At 53.4% G+C, this 16,840-nt stretch overlaps 1 protein-coding gene across 7 annotated transcripts in view; it reads right to left on the bottom strand.

The window, feature by feature from the left end:
- Positions 1-5,315: 5,315 nt before the first annotated feature.
- Positions 5,316-16,840, bottom strand: part of Unc13a (unc-13 homolog A) — a 66,337-nt gene continuing 54,812 nt past the window's right edge. For 6 of the 7 annotated variants that reach the window (XM_045139748.1, XM_045139756.1, XM_045139763.1 and 3 more), the window contains 7 exons: positions 15,832-15,861; positions 14,445-14,501; positions 14,058-14,138; positions 13,705-13,852; positions 10,075-10,167; positions 7,279-7,438; positions 5,316-5,616 (listed from right to left, as the gene is read on the bottom strand). In XM_045139748.1, the coding sequence (XP_044995683.1) occupies positions 5,316-5,616; positions 7,279-7,438; positions 10,075-10,167; positions 13,705-13,852; positions 14,058-14,138; positions 14,445-14,501; positions 15,832-15,861 (870 nt within the window). The remainder of the gene's footprint in view (positions 5,617-7,278; positions 7,439-10,074; positions 10,168-13,704; positions 13,853-14,057; positions 14,139-14,444; positions 14,502-15,831; positions 15,862-16,840) is intronic. The other variant, XM_045139776.1, reaches the window with a different exon arrangement.

Below are 16,840 nucleotides of genomic sequence, written 5' to 3'. Positions count from 1 at the left end.
CATGGTCTAGGTCCATGGAAAATGCCATGAGGATTTAGGTGACCCCAGGAACCCCTCCGGGGCGGAGGGGGGACAGTGAGTAGACATCCTGGGGACAAGGAGACTGGTATGTTCTGTGCCCAAGCATGTTTGGGTTTTCTGGGTCACATGCACACCAGTTTCAGAGCTAAGGCCCCCTCCATATTCAGGGATGAGTGTGCCCAGCTTTTATAAGCTGACAGCAGTTCACTGAGAACAAAATTAGAATGTGCAACAAGACATGCCATCAAAGCAAAGTTAGACCATATGTTCTCAACACAGCCCCATTTGCATGATGCCACCCAGGTGAGTGGGTGGGATGGGTTCCTGGACCCTCCTGACAACAGCCTAGATGCTCAGGTCTCTTCTATGGCCCAGCATCTGCAGACCTGCAGGTGCCCTCCCAGAAACGTCTGTAGCCCAGGATGTTTTATTTCTTGAGACAGGGTCTCATTTTGTTGCTCAGGATGGCAAGGCCACAGCTACACACTGGGGATGGCACCACCTGGACTACATGAGACTTTAAAAAAGTTTTTATTTATTTATTTTTGGTTTTTGAGGTAGGGTCTCACTCTAGCTCAGGCTGACCTGGAATTCCGTATGTAGTCTCAGGGTGGCCTCAAACTCACAGCAATCCTCCTACTTCTGCTTCCTGAGTGCTGGGATTAAAGACATGCACAACCCACGCCCAGCTAATAATATTAAAAACTTTTGGGGGGCTGACAAGATAGTGGTTAAGGCACTTGCCTGTGAAGCCTAAGAACCCAGGTTGAATAAGGCAGATGCACAAGGTGGCACATGGGTCTGAAGTTCATTGGCAGTGGCTAGGGGCCTTGATGTGCCCATTCTCTCTGCCTTTTTATCTCTCAATTTTTTTTTTTTTTTTGTTGTTGTTGTTTGTTTTGCTTTTCAAGGTAGGGTCTCACTCTAGCCCAAGTTGACCTGGAATTCACTGTTTTCTTAGTGCGGCCTCGAACTCACAGCGATCTCTGCCTCCCGAGTACTGGGATTAAAGATGTGCTCCACCACACCTCGCTCTTAAAATACTTCAAGAGTGGGCTGGAGAGATGGCTTAGCGGTTAAGCGCTTGCCTGTGAAGCCTAAGGATCCCGGTTCCAGGCTCGGTTCCCCAGGTCCCACGTTAGCCAGATGCACAAGGGGGCGCACGCGTCTGGAGTTCGTTTGCAGAGGCTGGAAGCCCTGGCGCGCCCATTCTCTCTCTCTCCCTCTAACTGTCGCTCTCAAATAAATAAATAATTAAAAAAAATACTTCAAGAGTAATAAATAATCTTAAATGTTATTTGTGTGTGTGTTCAACTGAGTGTAGACACGGGTGTGCTACCACGTGCTTGTAGAGTGCAGAGGACACCTTTGGTCAGTTTTTGTCTGTCCACCTCACTTGAGGCAGTTTCTGGCTCTGAATACAGCTGTTCTTTGCTGGCCTGTCAGGATATGACGATTACAGAAGCCCATTGTGGCTCCCAGCTGTTTACAGGGAGTCTGGGGATTAAAGACTGGGACTCCAGCCTGAGTGGTGAGTGCTGTATCCACTGAGCCATTCCCCCAGCCCCTTTATTTTTATTTTCAGACAGGGTCTGATCAACGTTCCTGGATGGCCCGGAACTCGCTATGTATGCCAAGTGCTGGCATCACAGGTCTTGGCCCACTCACCAAGCGTTCACCCTCCTGTAAGACCTGCAGGTTTGCATCTGAAGCGAGCACTTTAGGCTCAGAGCACACTGGACAGGACTTCCAGGAAGCCCGCGGGCTGGCCCGGAGCCCGCCATCCTCCTGCCTCAGCCCGACAGGGGCACCACCCATCCACACAAGCCGCGCCAGCACCCCAGGTTGTGCTTTTTCTTTGTTTAATGTCTGCTGTTAATAAAATAGTTTTACAGAGACCCAAAAAGTCAGAATAGTGCAAAACATCTCCACACCATGCACTCATGACCGCTTCTCGGCGTTCTGAACACGTGACCCGAAGTCACACGTTCACACACACGCGAGGACCGACGGGGCGGAGTTGAAAGAACGAAACAAAACGACGTTTTGATTTCACATTGGCAATCACATGCTAAGAAAGGCGAGTGGAGGGGTTCCCTAGACCGCATGGCCAAGTTCGGGGTGTCCGGGACCGGGCGAGGGTGGGGCGAATCCCCCGCCCGTGTGGCCAGGGGTGGGATGCAAGGGAACCCCTTGTCACCTGCGTGTGCAGAGCCAGCTTGGCTGGGCGGGGCTGGGTCTGACTTCTGTCTTCAACAACAAAGGCAGAGGAAAGAAAGCGAGGCGGCGTCTGCGAAGACGGCTTTGGTCCTGAACGATTCTTAGGAAGGGTACGGGCCCCGGCCCGGCCCCGACGTGGAGGGTAGGGGAGAGCCCCAGGATTTCTGATGGTTTGTTTTTTGCATCTCTGATGGGGGAGGGGCACACAAATGGACAGACACTGGGATGCGCAGGGCACCTTCTCATTTATGGAAATCCTTTCAGTCTGGACGCCTGCAACCCAGGGCAGGTGCGAGGCCGCGCCCCGCCTCGCCTCGTAACCCCGAGCCCAGCCCCCAGCATCGATCTCACGTTGAGTCGAGTTCCGGCCACGCCTGGGGGACGAACTCCGGCTCCTCCCACCCTCATCCACCTTCATCCCCTGACAACAGAAACCTGTGGTTTAATGTCCTTGTGAGCCAGGCCTACGTCCCCTGGGGATGGACTCAAATGCAAAGGGGCCTTCATCACCCGGCTCTGCACTTCCTCCGGGGAAGCCAGAGCAACTAGCTGCTGGGTGAGGCTAGGGCTCCCCGTGGAGGATAGCCGAAGGCAGGAACCTCAACATCAGGACAAGAAAGCGGAGTCCCAGAAAGGAAGAGGTCAGGAAGCCCTGAGGGACGGCTTTGTATCGGGAGGGGTTTCGTGATGGGTCCTGAAGGCTGAGTAGTTCTCTGGGTAAAAGTAAGAGGATGTCTTAAGCAGTCCTAAACTGAGAGTCAACATATCACTCAATAAACACCCTCATGTGGCTCCTACTACAGTCTGGGGCCAGGGCTGGGTGAACAGACCACGCACGCACGCACGCACGCACACACCACCCCCAAACTCCTAAGAAATTTTCTGGGTTGTTCCTTGGTTGTTACATTAAACATCTTCCAGGCCACCCTCCCTTGGGCCACATCTAGTGCCCTCAGCCACAAGTCACCCTTCCGCTGCACCCCTCCATCCCAGCATGGTCTAGAATTTGATGTAAAGTATCCAAGCTCCCCGTGCCTGGCTGGAGCCTGTGACAGCGTGAATCCACGCTATGGATGGAAAAGTCTATCCCTCACTTCAAGGGACACAGTTTCAATCCCGTTAGACAATGGCCCCTTCTTTCATGATAAACAGAACAATCAGGGTCTAGGATTTGCACGTGGCCTCTTTAAAGATGCCACATCCTGAGCAGTTCCCAACTGTGACAATTGTACCCAGGCTCCCTGGGTCTCCTTTAAGGACAAAATTTACAGATTGTTCTGTGCATGTGTGGGCTCAGAATCTGAGGTCAGGATTCTTACTCCCTTAGTCTCCATTTTATTGATACAGGGTCTCTCACTGAACCTAGACTAGGCTCACCAATTCAATTAGGCTAGCACAACAGTGAGGCCCCATCTCGGCCTCCCCAGAACCACCATGCCTAGCCTTTTATGTGGGTACTAGGGAGCCGAACTCGGGTCCTCATGCTTACATGGCAAGCACTTTACCTAGCCCCAGAACTCTTGTCTGAAACCTGAAATTGACATCCAGGGGCTCTCCAACAGTTTTGAAATAAAAATTTTTGGGCTGGAGAGATGGCTCAGCGGTTAAGGCGCTTGCCTGGAAAAAAAAAAAAAAAGGTACCCATATAAAACCAGATGCACAAGGTGGCACATGCATCTGGAATTCTTTTGCAGCAGTTGGAAGCTCTGGCACTCCTATACTCATCTCACTCATTCTATGCTTGCAAATAAAAAAAAATATTAAAAAATAAAAATAGGGCTGGAGGGATGGTTTAGTGGTTAAGACATTTGCCTGAAAAGCCAAAGGACCCAGATTTGATTTCCCAGGACCCACATTATCCAGATGTACAACGGGGTGCATGCATCTAGAGTTAGTTTGCTGGAGGCCCTGGTGCGCCATTCTCTCTCCCTTTCTCTCTCTCTGTCAAATAAAAATAAAACTTCTCAGGGCAGGGTGCTACAGTCTACCTGGTTTGCTACAGATTTGCTCAGTCACCTTTGCAGTAGTCATCCCTTTGGGGTGCCCGCTGAGGGCTAGTATCATCTTGACACCGGTGTCTCTATGAATCAGGTTCTGGGAAGCAAGTTCCCAGCATGTCTATCACTTCTCTCCCTCTCTCTGTCTCTGTCTCTGTCTCTGTCTCTGTCTCTGTCTCTCTCTCTCTCTCTCTCTCTCTCTCACACACACACACACAGCCCTAGTCTCTGTTCTTTACTGCCTGGAGAATTTAGGGACAGAAAGGCTTGGGAACTGTGGTTGCCAGGGGGCCCCAAGTCCTTGGACTCCTTGGTGGGCCTTTCAGTTCTCAGGGTGCTCCCCCCCAGAGTCCCAGGTGGAAGGGCCGGAAACGGTTGGCAGCCACAGGGAGGACAGACACAGTGGAGTCTTTGGCCCAGCACCCCTCGTGTTAAAGAATTGGGGGAGTTAGCAGCAATGAGGAGCTGGGTTGGCCCTCCATCCTAGCCCACCCTAACACACACACACACACACACACACACACACACACACACACACACACACACACACACACACACCAAACCTCCCATAGCTCCCAGGGGGTCTGTTTCCACTCTGTCAAATGGTTCTGTTGAATTCTGGGGACTGAATCTACAGGGGGAGCTGGCGCCTTCGAGATCGTCCCTCCGCCGGACGTTGGGGCGCCCAAGGGCGCATGTGCTTTTATAAGCCCAACCCCCACCTTTTTTTTTTTTTGCACAAACATCAAAAGTGACTCTACCACCGACCGTCGGCCCCCAGCTCACTGGAGCCCAGTCCGCACTTTACAACTGGTTCTGGGTCCCAGGGCATCGGGTCGACTTATGGCTTTTCAGGGGGCAAGGGGCGGGGCCACCTCCCATCCCAGCTCCACGAACTCCTCGGTGGAAGGGGCTCGAGAAGGGGCGTTGCTTCCTTCTTCCTCAGCCGCGGGGCGACTCTTCCAGAGACGACGGGCAGCTCTCTGGTTTCCCAGCTGGACTGCCCGCGCCCGACGCAGGCGCAGTGCACCCTCCGCGCAGGCCCCGCCCTCCCGCGCAGGTCCCGCCCTCCCCGCGCTAAGGCGCAGGCGCCGCTCCGCCCTCCTCGGCCGAGCGCGTGTCCGACTTGAGCTTGACGAACTCCTTGGCCACCTCGTCGTTGCTGCGCTGCGACAGGATGCGCAGCACCGTGAGGCCCGTGTCGTCCATGTGGATGCGGCGGCCGAGCGGCAGCCAGCACGCGGCGCTCCCGCGCTGGACCAGCTCGCGCAGCTGCAACACGGCCAGCCCCACCGTGCGGTCCTCGCGCGCGAAGCAGTAGTCCTTCACGCACACCTGCAGCTCGTAGCACTCGGGCCCCGCGTCGGCGCTCAGCGTGCTGCGGGGAGGGCGGCGTCAGGTCCCCGGTCGCCCTGACCTTCCCCTGCATCCCCGCCCACACCTTAACTCCTCTGTGGTCTCGCCCACAGGTCCTCCCTCCTCTCTGCGCCCGCCACACCTCTTCATTGCCCCCCCCCCCCGCTCACACCACCGCTACGGCCCCGCCCACACCCCACTACCCCCCCCCCCCCACACACCACCTTAATGGCTGTCCAACTTTCTCCTCTCCTCTATGGCCTTGCCCACACGTTCTTCTCTCCTCTGGTCCCGCCTAAACCATCTCATCTCCTCTATGGCCACTCCCACCCCATCCTTCCCTCAGGTGGCAACGCCCACACCTCCCCAACTCTCTTCTGTGGCCCTGCCTACACCTCCCCTCTTCTATGGTCACACCCACACTTCTCCTTTCCCTCTTCAATGGCCACACACACGTCCCCTCCCCTCCTCCTCCATGGCCACGCCCACACAGCCCCACCCAACTGTCACTCTTAATCTGGAAGTACTCCAGCACACCCCAAGTGACTGCCCTCACCTGTTCTGTCCTGCCAAGTCCTGCAGCACTGTCCCTCCAGAGCAGGCTCAATGCCACCTCAGGAGTATCACCCGTGAGCCACCCTGCTTCCATGACCCCAACTCTGCCCCAGGTGTCCCCATGTAGTGGAAAAAATTTGAAAGCTAGACTAATGCACTAAGTCACTATAAGAGTTAACGGCTGAAGGAATCCCAAAAACAACTGTCTGGGGGGGGGGTCCCCAGAGGGACGATAAGAGGGAAGGACAGTTTAGACTAAAATAGAGTAAGCTGGAGCTCGTTAGGGCGACCCGACTACATGATTCATATGCATGTTGATTCTTATGTATGTTTTGAAAGATTGTTTTGATTCATACAGACTGCACAAGCTAACTGTCACATTTCTGCTTCTGTTAAGCCAGCTGCCCACTTCCTCGTGCACCCCTCCCCTCTGCTATGAACACTATAAAATAGGTGTAAAATCTCAGCTTAATGTCTAAGTTACTTTGGGGAGCGATTCCAACTTCGGTTTTCCAGAAATAAACTTCTTTCACGCATACTGGCACTGGAGTGATCTTTTCAGAAAAGTTCCACAACACCCATGCAGCCCGGCTGCAGTTAGCCCTGCTCTGGGCCCATCAGTCCCAAACCCCCTAGCTCCTGACTACCCTTTGACACTTTCAGATGGGACCCTATCTTTGCCATGTGTGACAGCCACCGCCACATCCTGGACCACACTCTGCTTGTATCCCTAGAACCAACTTCAAATGACCACCAACTCTAGAGGCTTGACAAGGTTCACTCTTGAGTCCTGTAGGTCCATCCTTGTGTGACCTCAGTCCTGTCCCCAGACCCCTCCATCTCATTGCTACCATCATGTTTCAACCCCAACGGTCCTCACCCCCCAAACGGCCCTGTCCATTACTCCTCTTGAGTACATCTTCATCCCTATGCCCCTTCCCTGGCACAGTGCCTCCCCTGGCATCTGCATAGGCCAGAGGCGACCTTCACTCTGATATCCATTCATCCTTCCAGCATCCACACCTCCATGTCTGGGTACCACTAGCGTACCAGGCCTGTACCCTGTCCAGCTGGCCCTCAGGGTCTCAGACACTCCCCACCTCACTCCCACAGCACCCCTACTACTCACAACTGGAAGCTCTCGTTGTACTTGGGCGCCCAGCTGTTGTTCTTGGATTTGGTGGCAAACTTGCGTTTCTTGTCACTCAGTTGGGGCCCAATGATGTTGACCTCGATGAATGGCCGGAAGATGCCAGAAGTCTGCCACTTGAGGTCATTGGCAGCCACCACTGTTAGGGAAAAGATTGGGGACGACTAGTCAGTGTTGCCAAGTATGACAGAAATAGAGGCCTCTGGGTTTCCAAGCCCGTCAGAAATCAAGACTACATTTCCCAGCATGCTCCTCTAACAGGGAGGGGAAGAGCCCAGCGGCTTCATTTATTTATTCATTCGTGTGTGTGTGTGTGTGTGTGTGTGTGCGCGCGCACACACACACACACACACACACACACACACACACACACACGGGAGAGGGAGAGGGAGAGGGAGAGGGAGAGGGAGAGGGAGAGGGAGAGGGAGAGGGAGAGGGGGAGAGAGAATGGGCACGCCAGGGCCTCTAGCTACTGCAAGCTCCAGATGCATGTGCCACCATGTGTATCTGGCTTACATGGGTTCTGGAGAATCAAATCTGAATCCTTAGACTTCACAGGCAAGTGCCTTAATGGTAAATCCCCAACTAGTCTTTTTTTTTAATTTTGTATTTTTATTTGTTTATTTGCAAGCAGACAGCCAGAGAGATAGAGAGAAGACAGCCAGGGTCTGTAGACACTGCAAATGAACTCCAGACACATGTGCCCCCTTGTGCATCTGGCTTATGTGGGTACTGGGGAATCAAACCAGGGTCCTTTGGCTTTTCAGGCAAATGCCTTAACCGCTAAGCTATCTCTCCAGCGCCCCCCCCCCACTAGGCTTTTTAACAATATATATATTTTTTAACTTATTTGACAGAGAGAAGATGGGGGAAAAAGGCAGAGAGAATGGGCATGCCAGGGCTTCCAGCCACTGAAAACAAACTCCAAATGCGTGACCTTATGTAGTGTGGTAATTTGAATGGATGTCCCACAATAATTACAGTTTTATTTTATTTATTTATTTTGTTTTTGCAAGGTAGAGTCTTACTCTCTAGTTCAGGCTGACCTGGAATTCACAACGTAGTGTCGGGGTGGCCTTGAACTCCCAGCAATTCTCCTGCCTCCACCTCCTGAGTGCTGGGATTAAAGGCGTGCACCACCATGCCTGGCTTCTTTTATTTTTTAATATTTTATTATTTGTTTATTTATTTGACAGAGAAAGGAGGGGGAGAGAGAGAGAAAAAAATGGGCGTGCGAGGGCCTCCAACCACTGCAAACGAACTCCAGATGTGTGTGCCCCCTTGTGCATCTGGCTAACGTGGGTCCTGGGAAATCAAATAGGGGTTCTTTGGCTTTGCAGGCAAACGCCTTAACTGCTAAACCATACCTCCAGCCCTTTCTAACTTTTAAAAATATTTTATTATTTGTTTATTTATTTGACAGAGAAAGAGGGAGGGAGAGAGAGAAAGAGAGAGAATGTTGTTTGATTTTTTGAGGTAGGGTTTCACTCTAGCCCATGCTGACCTGGAATTCACTATGTAATAGTCTCATGGTGATCCTACCCCTGCTCTTCAAGTGCTGGGATTAAAGGCTTGTGCCACCAGGCCTGGCAGGAGTTTTTTTTTTTTTTAAGAATGTGAGAGACAGGGAGAGAGAGAACTGGAGTGCCAGGGCTTCAGCCACTGACATCAAACTCCAGACCTAGTGGGCATGTGCAACCCTGCATTTGCCTCATCTTTTGTGTGTCTGACTTATGTGGGATCTGAAGAGAAATGGAACATGGGTCCTTAGGCTTCACAGGCAAGCACCTGAACTGCTAAGCCATCTCTTCAGCCGATACAGGAGTTTTATCCAAGCTTGTAACTTAGATCTCCAGCCGCCTGGTGGAGGAGGTGTCACTGGGTGGAACCTAGGATCTAGGGCCAAGTTTGTGTTTTGGGGTGGATCTGTTTGCAGACAAAAGAGTGCCTCAGTTCTGCCTGGGGTCCCTGGAGTGTGCTTGCTTATGGTGATAGTGGTAGTATTTCTCTCTTCAAGGACCTGTGAAAGGGGGCCAGCTTCTTCTGCTATTATGCAATGTCCTCTAAATCTATAAACTTTAAATAAATTTTATTCCTTCTATAAATTGTGTCTGATCTAAGCCAGGCATGGTTGCCCATGCCTTTAATCCCAGCACTTGGGAGGCAGAGGTAGGTGGATCACCTTGAGTTCGAGGCCACCCTGAGACTACATAGTGAGTTCAAGGTCAGCCTGGGCTACAGTGAGACCCTACCTCAACCCCCCCCAAAAAAAATTGCTTAAAAAAATTGTGTGTGATCTAGAAGTTCATCCCAGCAATCTGAAGCTGTCTAAAGCTGGAATCAAACTCGGGTCATTAGGCTTTGCAGGCAAGCACCTTAACCACTGGACCATCTCTCCAGCCAGTGACTAAGTTTTGACCAATGAGTTATGAGGGAAAGCAACATGCTCAAGTGATTTTCAGGAAGCAAGCTCTGACCCCCACCCTAGCTTAAGGTTCAATGCTCCGTGGAACTGTTCCCTGGAGGAGTTACAGCACAAGGGTGACAAGAGGACACAGACATGAGTGATGCTTTGGTCAGGCCTTGGGCAGACCAAACCAAATTGTGTTCTAGCACACAAAATTAAAGCTAACCAGCGGGAAGCGCAGCTGAGGGATGGAGACAGTCGTGGAATTCCTGGATGCAGCCCAGCCTGAAGCAAGACAGGCATCACACAAGCCACAATTCCCCTCTCGGGTTCACCACTCTGTTTGGTTTCTGACACGCGCAACTCACCTTTCACTGTGACTTTTTGCTCTCCAGTTCCAGGATGCGTGAACAACTCCACATGGACGGACACTTCACCCACAGGGTCATCTACCCCCGAGCCTGGGTGGGCCAGATACCTGATATGAGCTCAGTTCTCTCCCACCCCCCAGGATGGACCTCAGCCACCTCCCACCCAACCCGTACTGGCGGAAGCAGGTCACTGGCCCTGACATGGAGGCACTGAGTTAAGCAAATGCTCTTGGGAAGCCAAACATCCTGGGTCCTGGCCGAGCACTGCTTTGCTGTGTAACCTGCGGCAGATCTCTTAACTTCTCTGAGCCTAATGCATCTACCTTCGGTTTCCTCCTCTCCCAGGTGGCTTTGTCAAAACCTTCATGCTCTGGACAGCATCTGGTTCCCTCCACCTGCTTCTCCTCTTGGCTTCTTAGCTCTTCATATGTGAGTAAAGTGTGCTAGCTACTCCTCACTGGTCTCCCTCTCCTCCTCCGAGTCCTTGAGCTGACTACACACCTGAGCCCCTCCTCTGGATTGGTGCATTGGATAGTGATGTTGGCTCAGCCTTCAAAGCATCCAGATTCTCACCCAGCCCAGCCCGGTCCCATGCCCATCCCCCTCATTCATTAACTGTATTTCCCTTCCCAGCTACTCTCCAGGCAAGAGCCAGAAGAGACCCGGTGGATCAGATCTAGTCTTCCTCTGCTCAGAAGCTTCCCATAGCTGCCACTGCACTCTGTTTTGTTTTTTGAGGTAGGGTCTTGCTCTAGTCCAGGCTGACCTGGAATTCAATCTGTAGTCTCAGGATGGCCTCGAACTCATGGCAATCCTCCTACATCAGTCTCCCGGGATTAAAGGTCTGGGATTAAAGGCATGAGCCACCACAGCCAGCTCCCCACTGCGCTCTGAAATACTTCATCTTCTTTGTCACCTACAGCACCTCTCCCAAGGTGTTCTCACCTAGCCCGGTCCTTCTCAAGTCCCCCTCTTGCTGTACTTTTACCTCAGTCCAGTACCCTCGCGCTTGGCCTCCTTTCACCTCCTCTACCCTGCCTCAAATTCCCACTCAGAATGCTTTCCTCTCACCGCAACCCCCTGTCCATCAGGTCTCAGCCCGCCCTGCCTCTGGCTACTGTGATTGGCTCCGGGATGGTCACGTGACATTTTCTGCCCAATTGGAGCCAGACCTGGGGTTTAGACTAATTCTTAAGACAAGAGTCCCTTTTTGGAGCTAAACTGTTCAGTCCAGTAAGAACAGAGTCTGACTGTTGAGGTCTCCACAGAGTAACTGACCAATTTTTTTTTTCTTTTTGCTTTTTTGTTGTTTTTCGAGGTAGCGTCTCACTGTAGCCCAGGCTGACCTGGGATTCACTATGTAGTCTCAGGGTGGCCTTGAACTCAGATCGATCCTCCTACCTTTGCCTCCCAAATGCTGGAATTAAAGGCGTGTAACACCATGCCCAGTACAACTGACCAGTGGCATTGGAGACCCTGGATCCCGCTGATCCTGATAGTAACTCAGTCCCTAATTGCTCATTACCACAGCCAAATCTAGAAACATTCTGTCCCAAACACCCCCCTGTGACTCAGTAGTGCATCTTCCGGGCTTGGGACCTGTGACCGCCAGCACCTCAAAAATCCCCTCCTTGAGCCCCCAGGCAGCCCCCCAATCCTGGGCACCCCATGCATGGAGATAGGAACAAGGGAAGTGTGGGAGGTGAGGGGTGGGTCTGGTTACCTGTACTGGATGGAAAGTGAGGCTTAGGGAGCAGAGGGGCCTGAGACCCCTCATGTCCCTGCAGAGGGACACATGCCCACCCCAGGCCGCTGCCCTTGTCATCTCAGCAACCCCCCCCCCCACCTCACATGCTCATCCTCCCAGGGTGATGTTTCATAGCAAGCTCAATCCGGGCCAGACTTAGGGTGCCAGGGAAGTTAGACAGGTGAGAGGTCAGACCAAGGCTGAAGCTAGTAAGAAAGGGAGAGGGGCAGTGTGGGGTGCCCCCACTCCACCTTTGCTGGCTCCACAGGGAAGGGACTTTCACATGTCCCACACCACACCCACCCCAAGACCCAGGCTCCCCACAGGCGAAGAAGGTTTTCTGGACAAGTGGATTAACCTCCCTGACACTCAGGTGCTGAAGGCAGGACACCTTTGTGTGGTAGCTGGAGAGAACACATTAAAAATATATACATAGGAGCTTGAAGTTGCAATCCTCTGGAGTATGGAGGTAATAGGCCTGTATCACCAGGTCTAGGTGAAAGCAGGGTGCTGGACTATACCCATTTTACAGATGAGAACACAGAGGTTAAGGGAGGTGACCTGTTGTCAAGGAAGTGCTGAGCTCTGCTGGTTTTGCCAGGTGGGACCCAGAGCTTCACTGAGCAATGCCAGTGTCACTGCAAGCCATGCCCAGGCCATGCCCAGCTACCAACCTTGCAGGTGCCCCTGGCAGATGGGCCTTGTATCTTGGGAGAAAGGGATTCAAATTCCTTCTCCTTCCCCATGTGGAACCAGCAAGCCGTCCTTTCCCCTCACCCAGGGATGCTCGCCCGGCCCGGTGGGGTGCCCCAGGTCCGGGAGGCAGAAGGACGGGGTCTTACTAGCCGGGCCGGGCAGCCGGGAGAGGCGCAGGCACCGGGCACCGCGTGCGGGTGGCGGGCGGCGCAGGCACGTACCCTTTTCAGGATAAATGTCTTCACTAAGGGTAAACCTAGTTCCCTTTCCACCATGGACTGACCAGGGCAGAGGGGGCGTGAGGAGGAGTGAGGGAAGATGGGGAAGAGTATGGCAGGGCGGGGGAGGCCAGAAAGAGGACAGCAAGTGACCGGGAGGAAAAAGAGAGAAAGAGAGGGAGAAACGTCAGCTGCAGACAGACAGGCAGACAGCCAGCCTCCCACTCCGGGAACACCAGCAAGGACTGGAAGCGAACCGAGGCCCTGACCAGCTCCCCTGTCGCAGCCCACCAAGCAGACACAGCCTAAAGTTAACTTAAAGGAAAGGGTCTTTGGCCTGGCTTGGCCTGAGAAAGGGGAAGGGGACTCCAGGGAGACACATGAGGACCCTGGAACCCAGCCCTCCATCCTAGCTGCTGTGTGAGCTCAGAGAAGGACACAGACAGAAGCAAGACAGAGAGAAAGAAAGAGAGAATCCAAGACAGGGACACCGTCCCATCCCCACACCGCCCCAGACTCTTGAAGCTGTCAATCATCCTTCAGCCTCTAGACTTGGCAGAAGAGAGGCCCCTCCCCTTGGGGTAGAGCCACTCTCTGGGTCCATGACGTGATAGCTGTCAACAATACCAAGGATATGGACATCCCAAGTCCCACCCATCTTTAGCTGTCAATCCTTACTACCCCTACTTCACAGAGGTTCCCCCACCCCAGAGCCACTAAGCACTCCCTGATGGACCAGGCATTGCCAATAACCCATCTGTTAGAGAGCCAGCCCCTGGACACCACCAATTCCTGCTCCCTAGTGTCCAGGAGGTCCCACCCCGGAGTGGTCAATCACCTCCTGGCCTCTGGGCCTCACAGGTTATTCTAAATAGGACCTCTGGGACCTTCTGATGCCCAGTGCTGCCCATAGCTCACTGCCCTGCAAAGCCAGGGCAGAGCCAATGGCTGCCCAGCCCTTCTTACCCTGGGCTGACTGCGTCTGAACGAAGGTTTTGATCAGCAGGTCGGTGGCCTGGGTGTACAAGGACAAGGCATAGCGCAAGGACTGCAGGTCTGGGCTCTTCTCTAGGAAGGTCTTTTTGAGGCCCACGCCCCCCGCGTGGAAGTATTGCTGTGGGCAGAGGGAAAGGCAGAGTGCTGTTGGCTCCCAGCTCTCTACACAGCACCCAACTTCATGCCCCTCCCAGCCTTTTGTTTTCCTGGGGGTCATGTCTGCTTCAGGACCTTTGTACTCAGGGTACCCACTGATGGAGAGGGTGAACTCATGCATTCCTCAGTGCTGACTTCCTGACAGTGCTCTGGGACTCCTTTCTCACCTTGATAGTGTCCAGGGCGAGTTCAACCACTGCGCACTGCTTTGGGGTTAAGCTCTTGGCTTCCTCTCGTACCATGTGGTCCTGCCGGGTGAAGGGAAGGACTCGGTGAGCCAAACAGACCCCGTTTTCCAACTCTATGTGTGTGTCTCCCTCCTGTTAAATCCTGAGGGTCTGTCGATGGACACATGCATCTGCCTTTTGATTCCAGTGCCCAGCGTGGGCCACTACAGGCACTGCCTGACAGACTTGCTGATGCACTGATCCTCGGCCTCAACTGCCAGCTGGTCCAAACACATCTTTCCAACACGAATCTCTAAATGGGATTGTCACCACATCATCCCCCTGGGCCCCTGGAAACCTTCTGCCCATCACTTTCTGCCTCCTCACCTTGAGCTTGGACAGCTGACCCAGCTCCTTGGCAGCGTTGAATATCATCTGTGTTCCCTGTGGATGACAAGGAGGCACAGCTGGCGTGAGGGCATGCATCTCTAACCCTAACCCCGCCATGAGACACCCCCCCCCCCCCGCCTTGGATGCCATCTTGGTTCCTTCCAAGAGTTTGCCTTGTCTCGGGGACCTGAGGTCTGGAGACCCCAGGAAGCCCGGAGAGGGGGTGTGTTGTCCCTGATCTCCCAGTTCTGAAAGGGCACTGCCCACCCTCTCACTCCCACAGTGGCCCCATGACTTGGGGACAGAAGAGAATAGACTTGGATAGGAAGTGGGGCATAGAGGGTGTGGGACCCCAGATGGACATGTTAGTAGGAATGGAGTTTGGGAGAGTTGGAAGAGCATGGTGGGGGTGGGTTTTAGGACGGGACATGGGGAAACATCTCCCTCCCTCACAATCACCTTCTGTGGAGAGTTCTCTTTGACCTTCAAAAAGGCTTCTTCCCAAACACCTCCACAAGCACCCTCTTCTCCCCCAAATGCATATCCACCCAAGGCCAGTGTGGCTCTGACAAGCCAGGTGGGTCTGCTGTGTGTCCTTGGGCAAGTGACTACACCTCTCTGAGCCTTGGTTTTCCCATAGACATGGGAAAGGGGTATATACCCACCCTGTGGCTTTGAAGGGGTATGATGTATTTTGCTGTGTTCACTGTCACCTTTACTGGGTCTCAATGTCGACAGCACAAGAGCCTGACAGCACATGTCCAGGCTGCTCCCATCCCTGTGCTGGGGGACCTAGGGCAGGGGTCTTACCCACTAGCCATGCTCTCCCCTTGGCCAACAGGAGTATCACAGCAGCCTCGAGGAGAGCAGGTACTGACCAAGGACACCTGGAGTTGCCTTGGAGGCCAATCTGGGAGATTTGACCACTATTACCCTATTACCTTATTGGCTGTCACCATTATTCACATCAATTTGGTGTGTGTGCTGTGGTGTGTACCCTCGCATTTTGTGAGGCTGGTTTGGAGCCCAAGGTCTTGAGTGCTCAGTGGGGCACACTTAGCCAGTGCTGTGCCACTGTGCCACACCCTCAACTCCTAGGAAGCTGTCAGATCCTATGAGGCTGTCAGGCTGATGCAGAGCCCAGCAGTCTGGGCCTCAGTTTCCCCTGCTGTATCCAGTCATGTTTCTGCAGGGAGCAAGGGCCCTCCTGGGCATCCCCCACCCATCCCCACCCACCACGAGCAAGCCAGACAGACAAAGGAAGAAGAAATAACAGACAGGGCCACAGGACGCCCCAGGACGGACAGACGGGACAGACCACAGAGTGGGAAGGGTGGGATTGGGTGAGGGGTGGGAGCCAGACAGACAGCGAGGCCCATCTTACGTCTGAGTGGCTTGGCAGTTTCACCCTGCCCTGTGGAGAAAATCAGGCGGAGGTCAGAGTTCTGGTGGCTGCTGGGAAGATACTCGGTGGGACTTCCCTACCCTGGCAAATTCCACTCCCACTCCCACCATGAGCCCCTCCCAGTTCTTGTAGCTAATCCTGGTCTCTTCCCAGCTAAGGCACTTTCCTTCCTCCCCAGGGGGGAGTTGCACCCAGACTTAAATGCAGAGTATTTGGGGGTGCCCATAACTGTGAAGGAAGGTGCCTGATCCCACAGTCGGCCTTGGGTACCTGGGCAGAGGGGAGGAGAGAGGGCTCCAGGTCTCTCCCCAACTTCCAACACTTCATGGGCAGGCCTGACTCTACAGAATGCATACTGACAAGTCCACACGCAGACACAGCCAGGCTGGATGCTAGCATTGTGCACACAGCTCATACACACATACATGCAGCCCAACACAGCACAACACTCCATATGCATGACTCAACATGGTTGCATGCATGCCTTCACATACACACACACACACACACACACACACACACACACACACACACATGAACAGACACACACACATGCCCTCACACACACACCCTTCACCACACAGTGGCACACACATGCATACCCACACACACACAAACATACAACTCACACTCTTGACTCACACAGATGCACACACATGCATACACATACACCCTCGACCACACAGATGCATACAGATGCATGCTCTTACACACACACATACATCCTTGACCACACAGATATACACACATGCATGACAATACACACACTTACACTTAACCACAAAGATGCACACAGACACATGCCCTCACATATACACCCTCGACCACACAGATGCACACATACATGCCCCTCCCCCACACACACCCTCAACCACACACAGATGCACACATTGCACATGGAGTGTGTGCTCTACATGGCTGGCTGTGGGGTGGGGGGCCCTCTGCCCACATTCTCACACACAAGCCAGGCCCTAGGCAAAGCAAGCAC

This window comes from Jaculus jaculus, chromosome 1, assembly GCF_020740685.1.
Source record: "Jaculus jaculus isolate mJacJac1 chromosome 1, mJacJac1.mat.Y.cur, whole genome shotgun sequence".
Classification (NCBI taxonomy): Eukaryota; Metazoa; Chordata; class Mammalia; order Rodentia; family Dipodidae; genus Jaculus; species Jaculus jaculus.
Note: the sequence above shows the minus strand (reverse complement) of the source record. Positions and strands in the feature narration are given on the sequence as shown.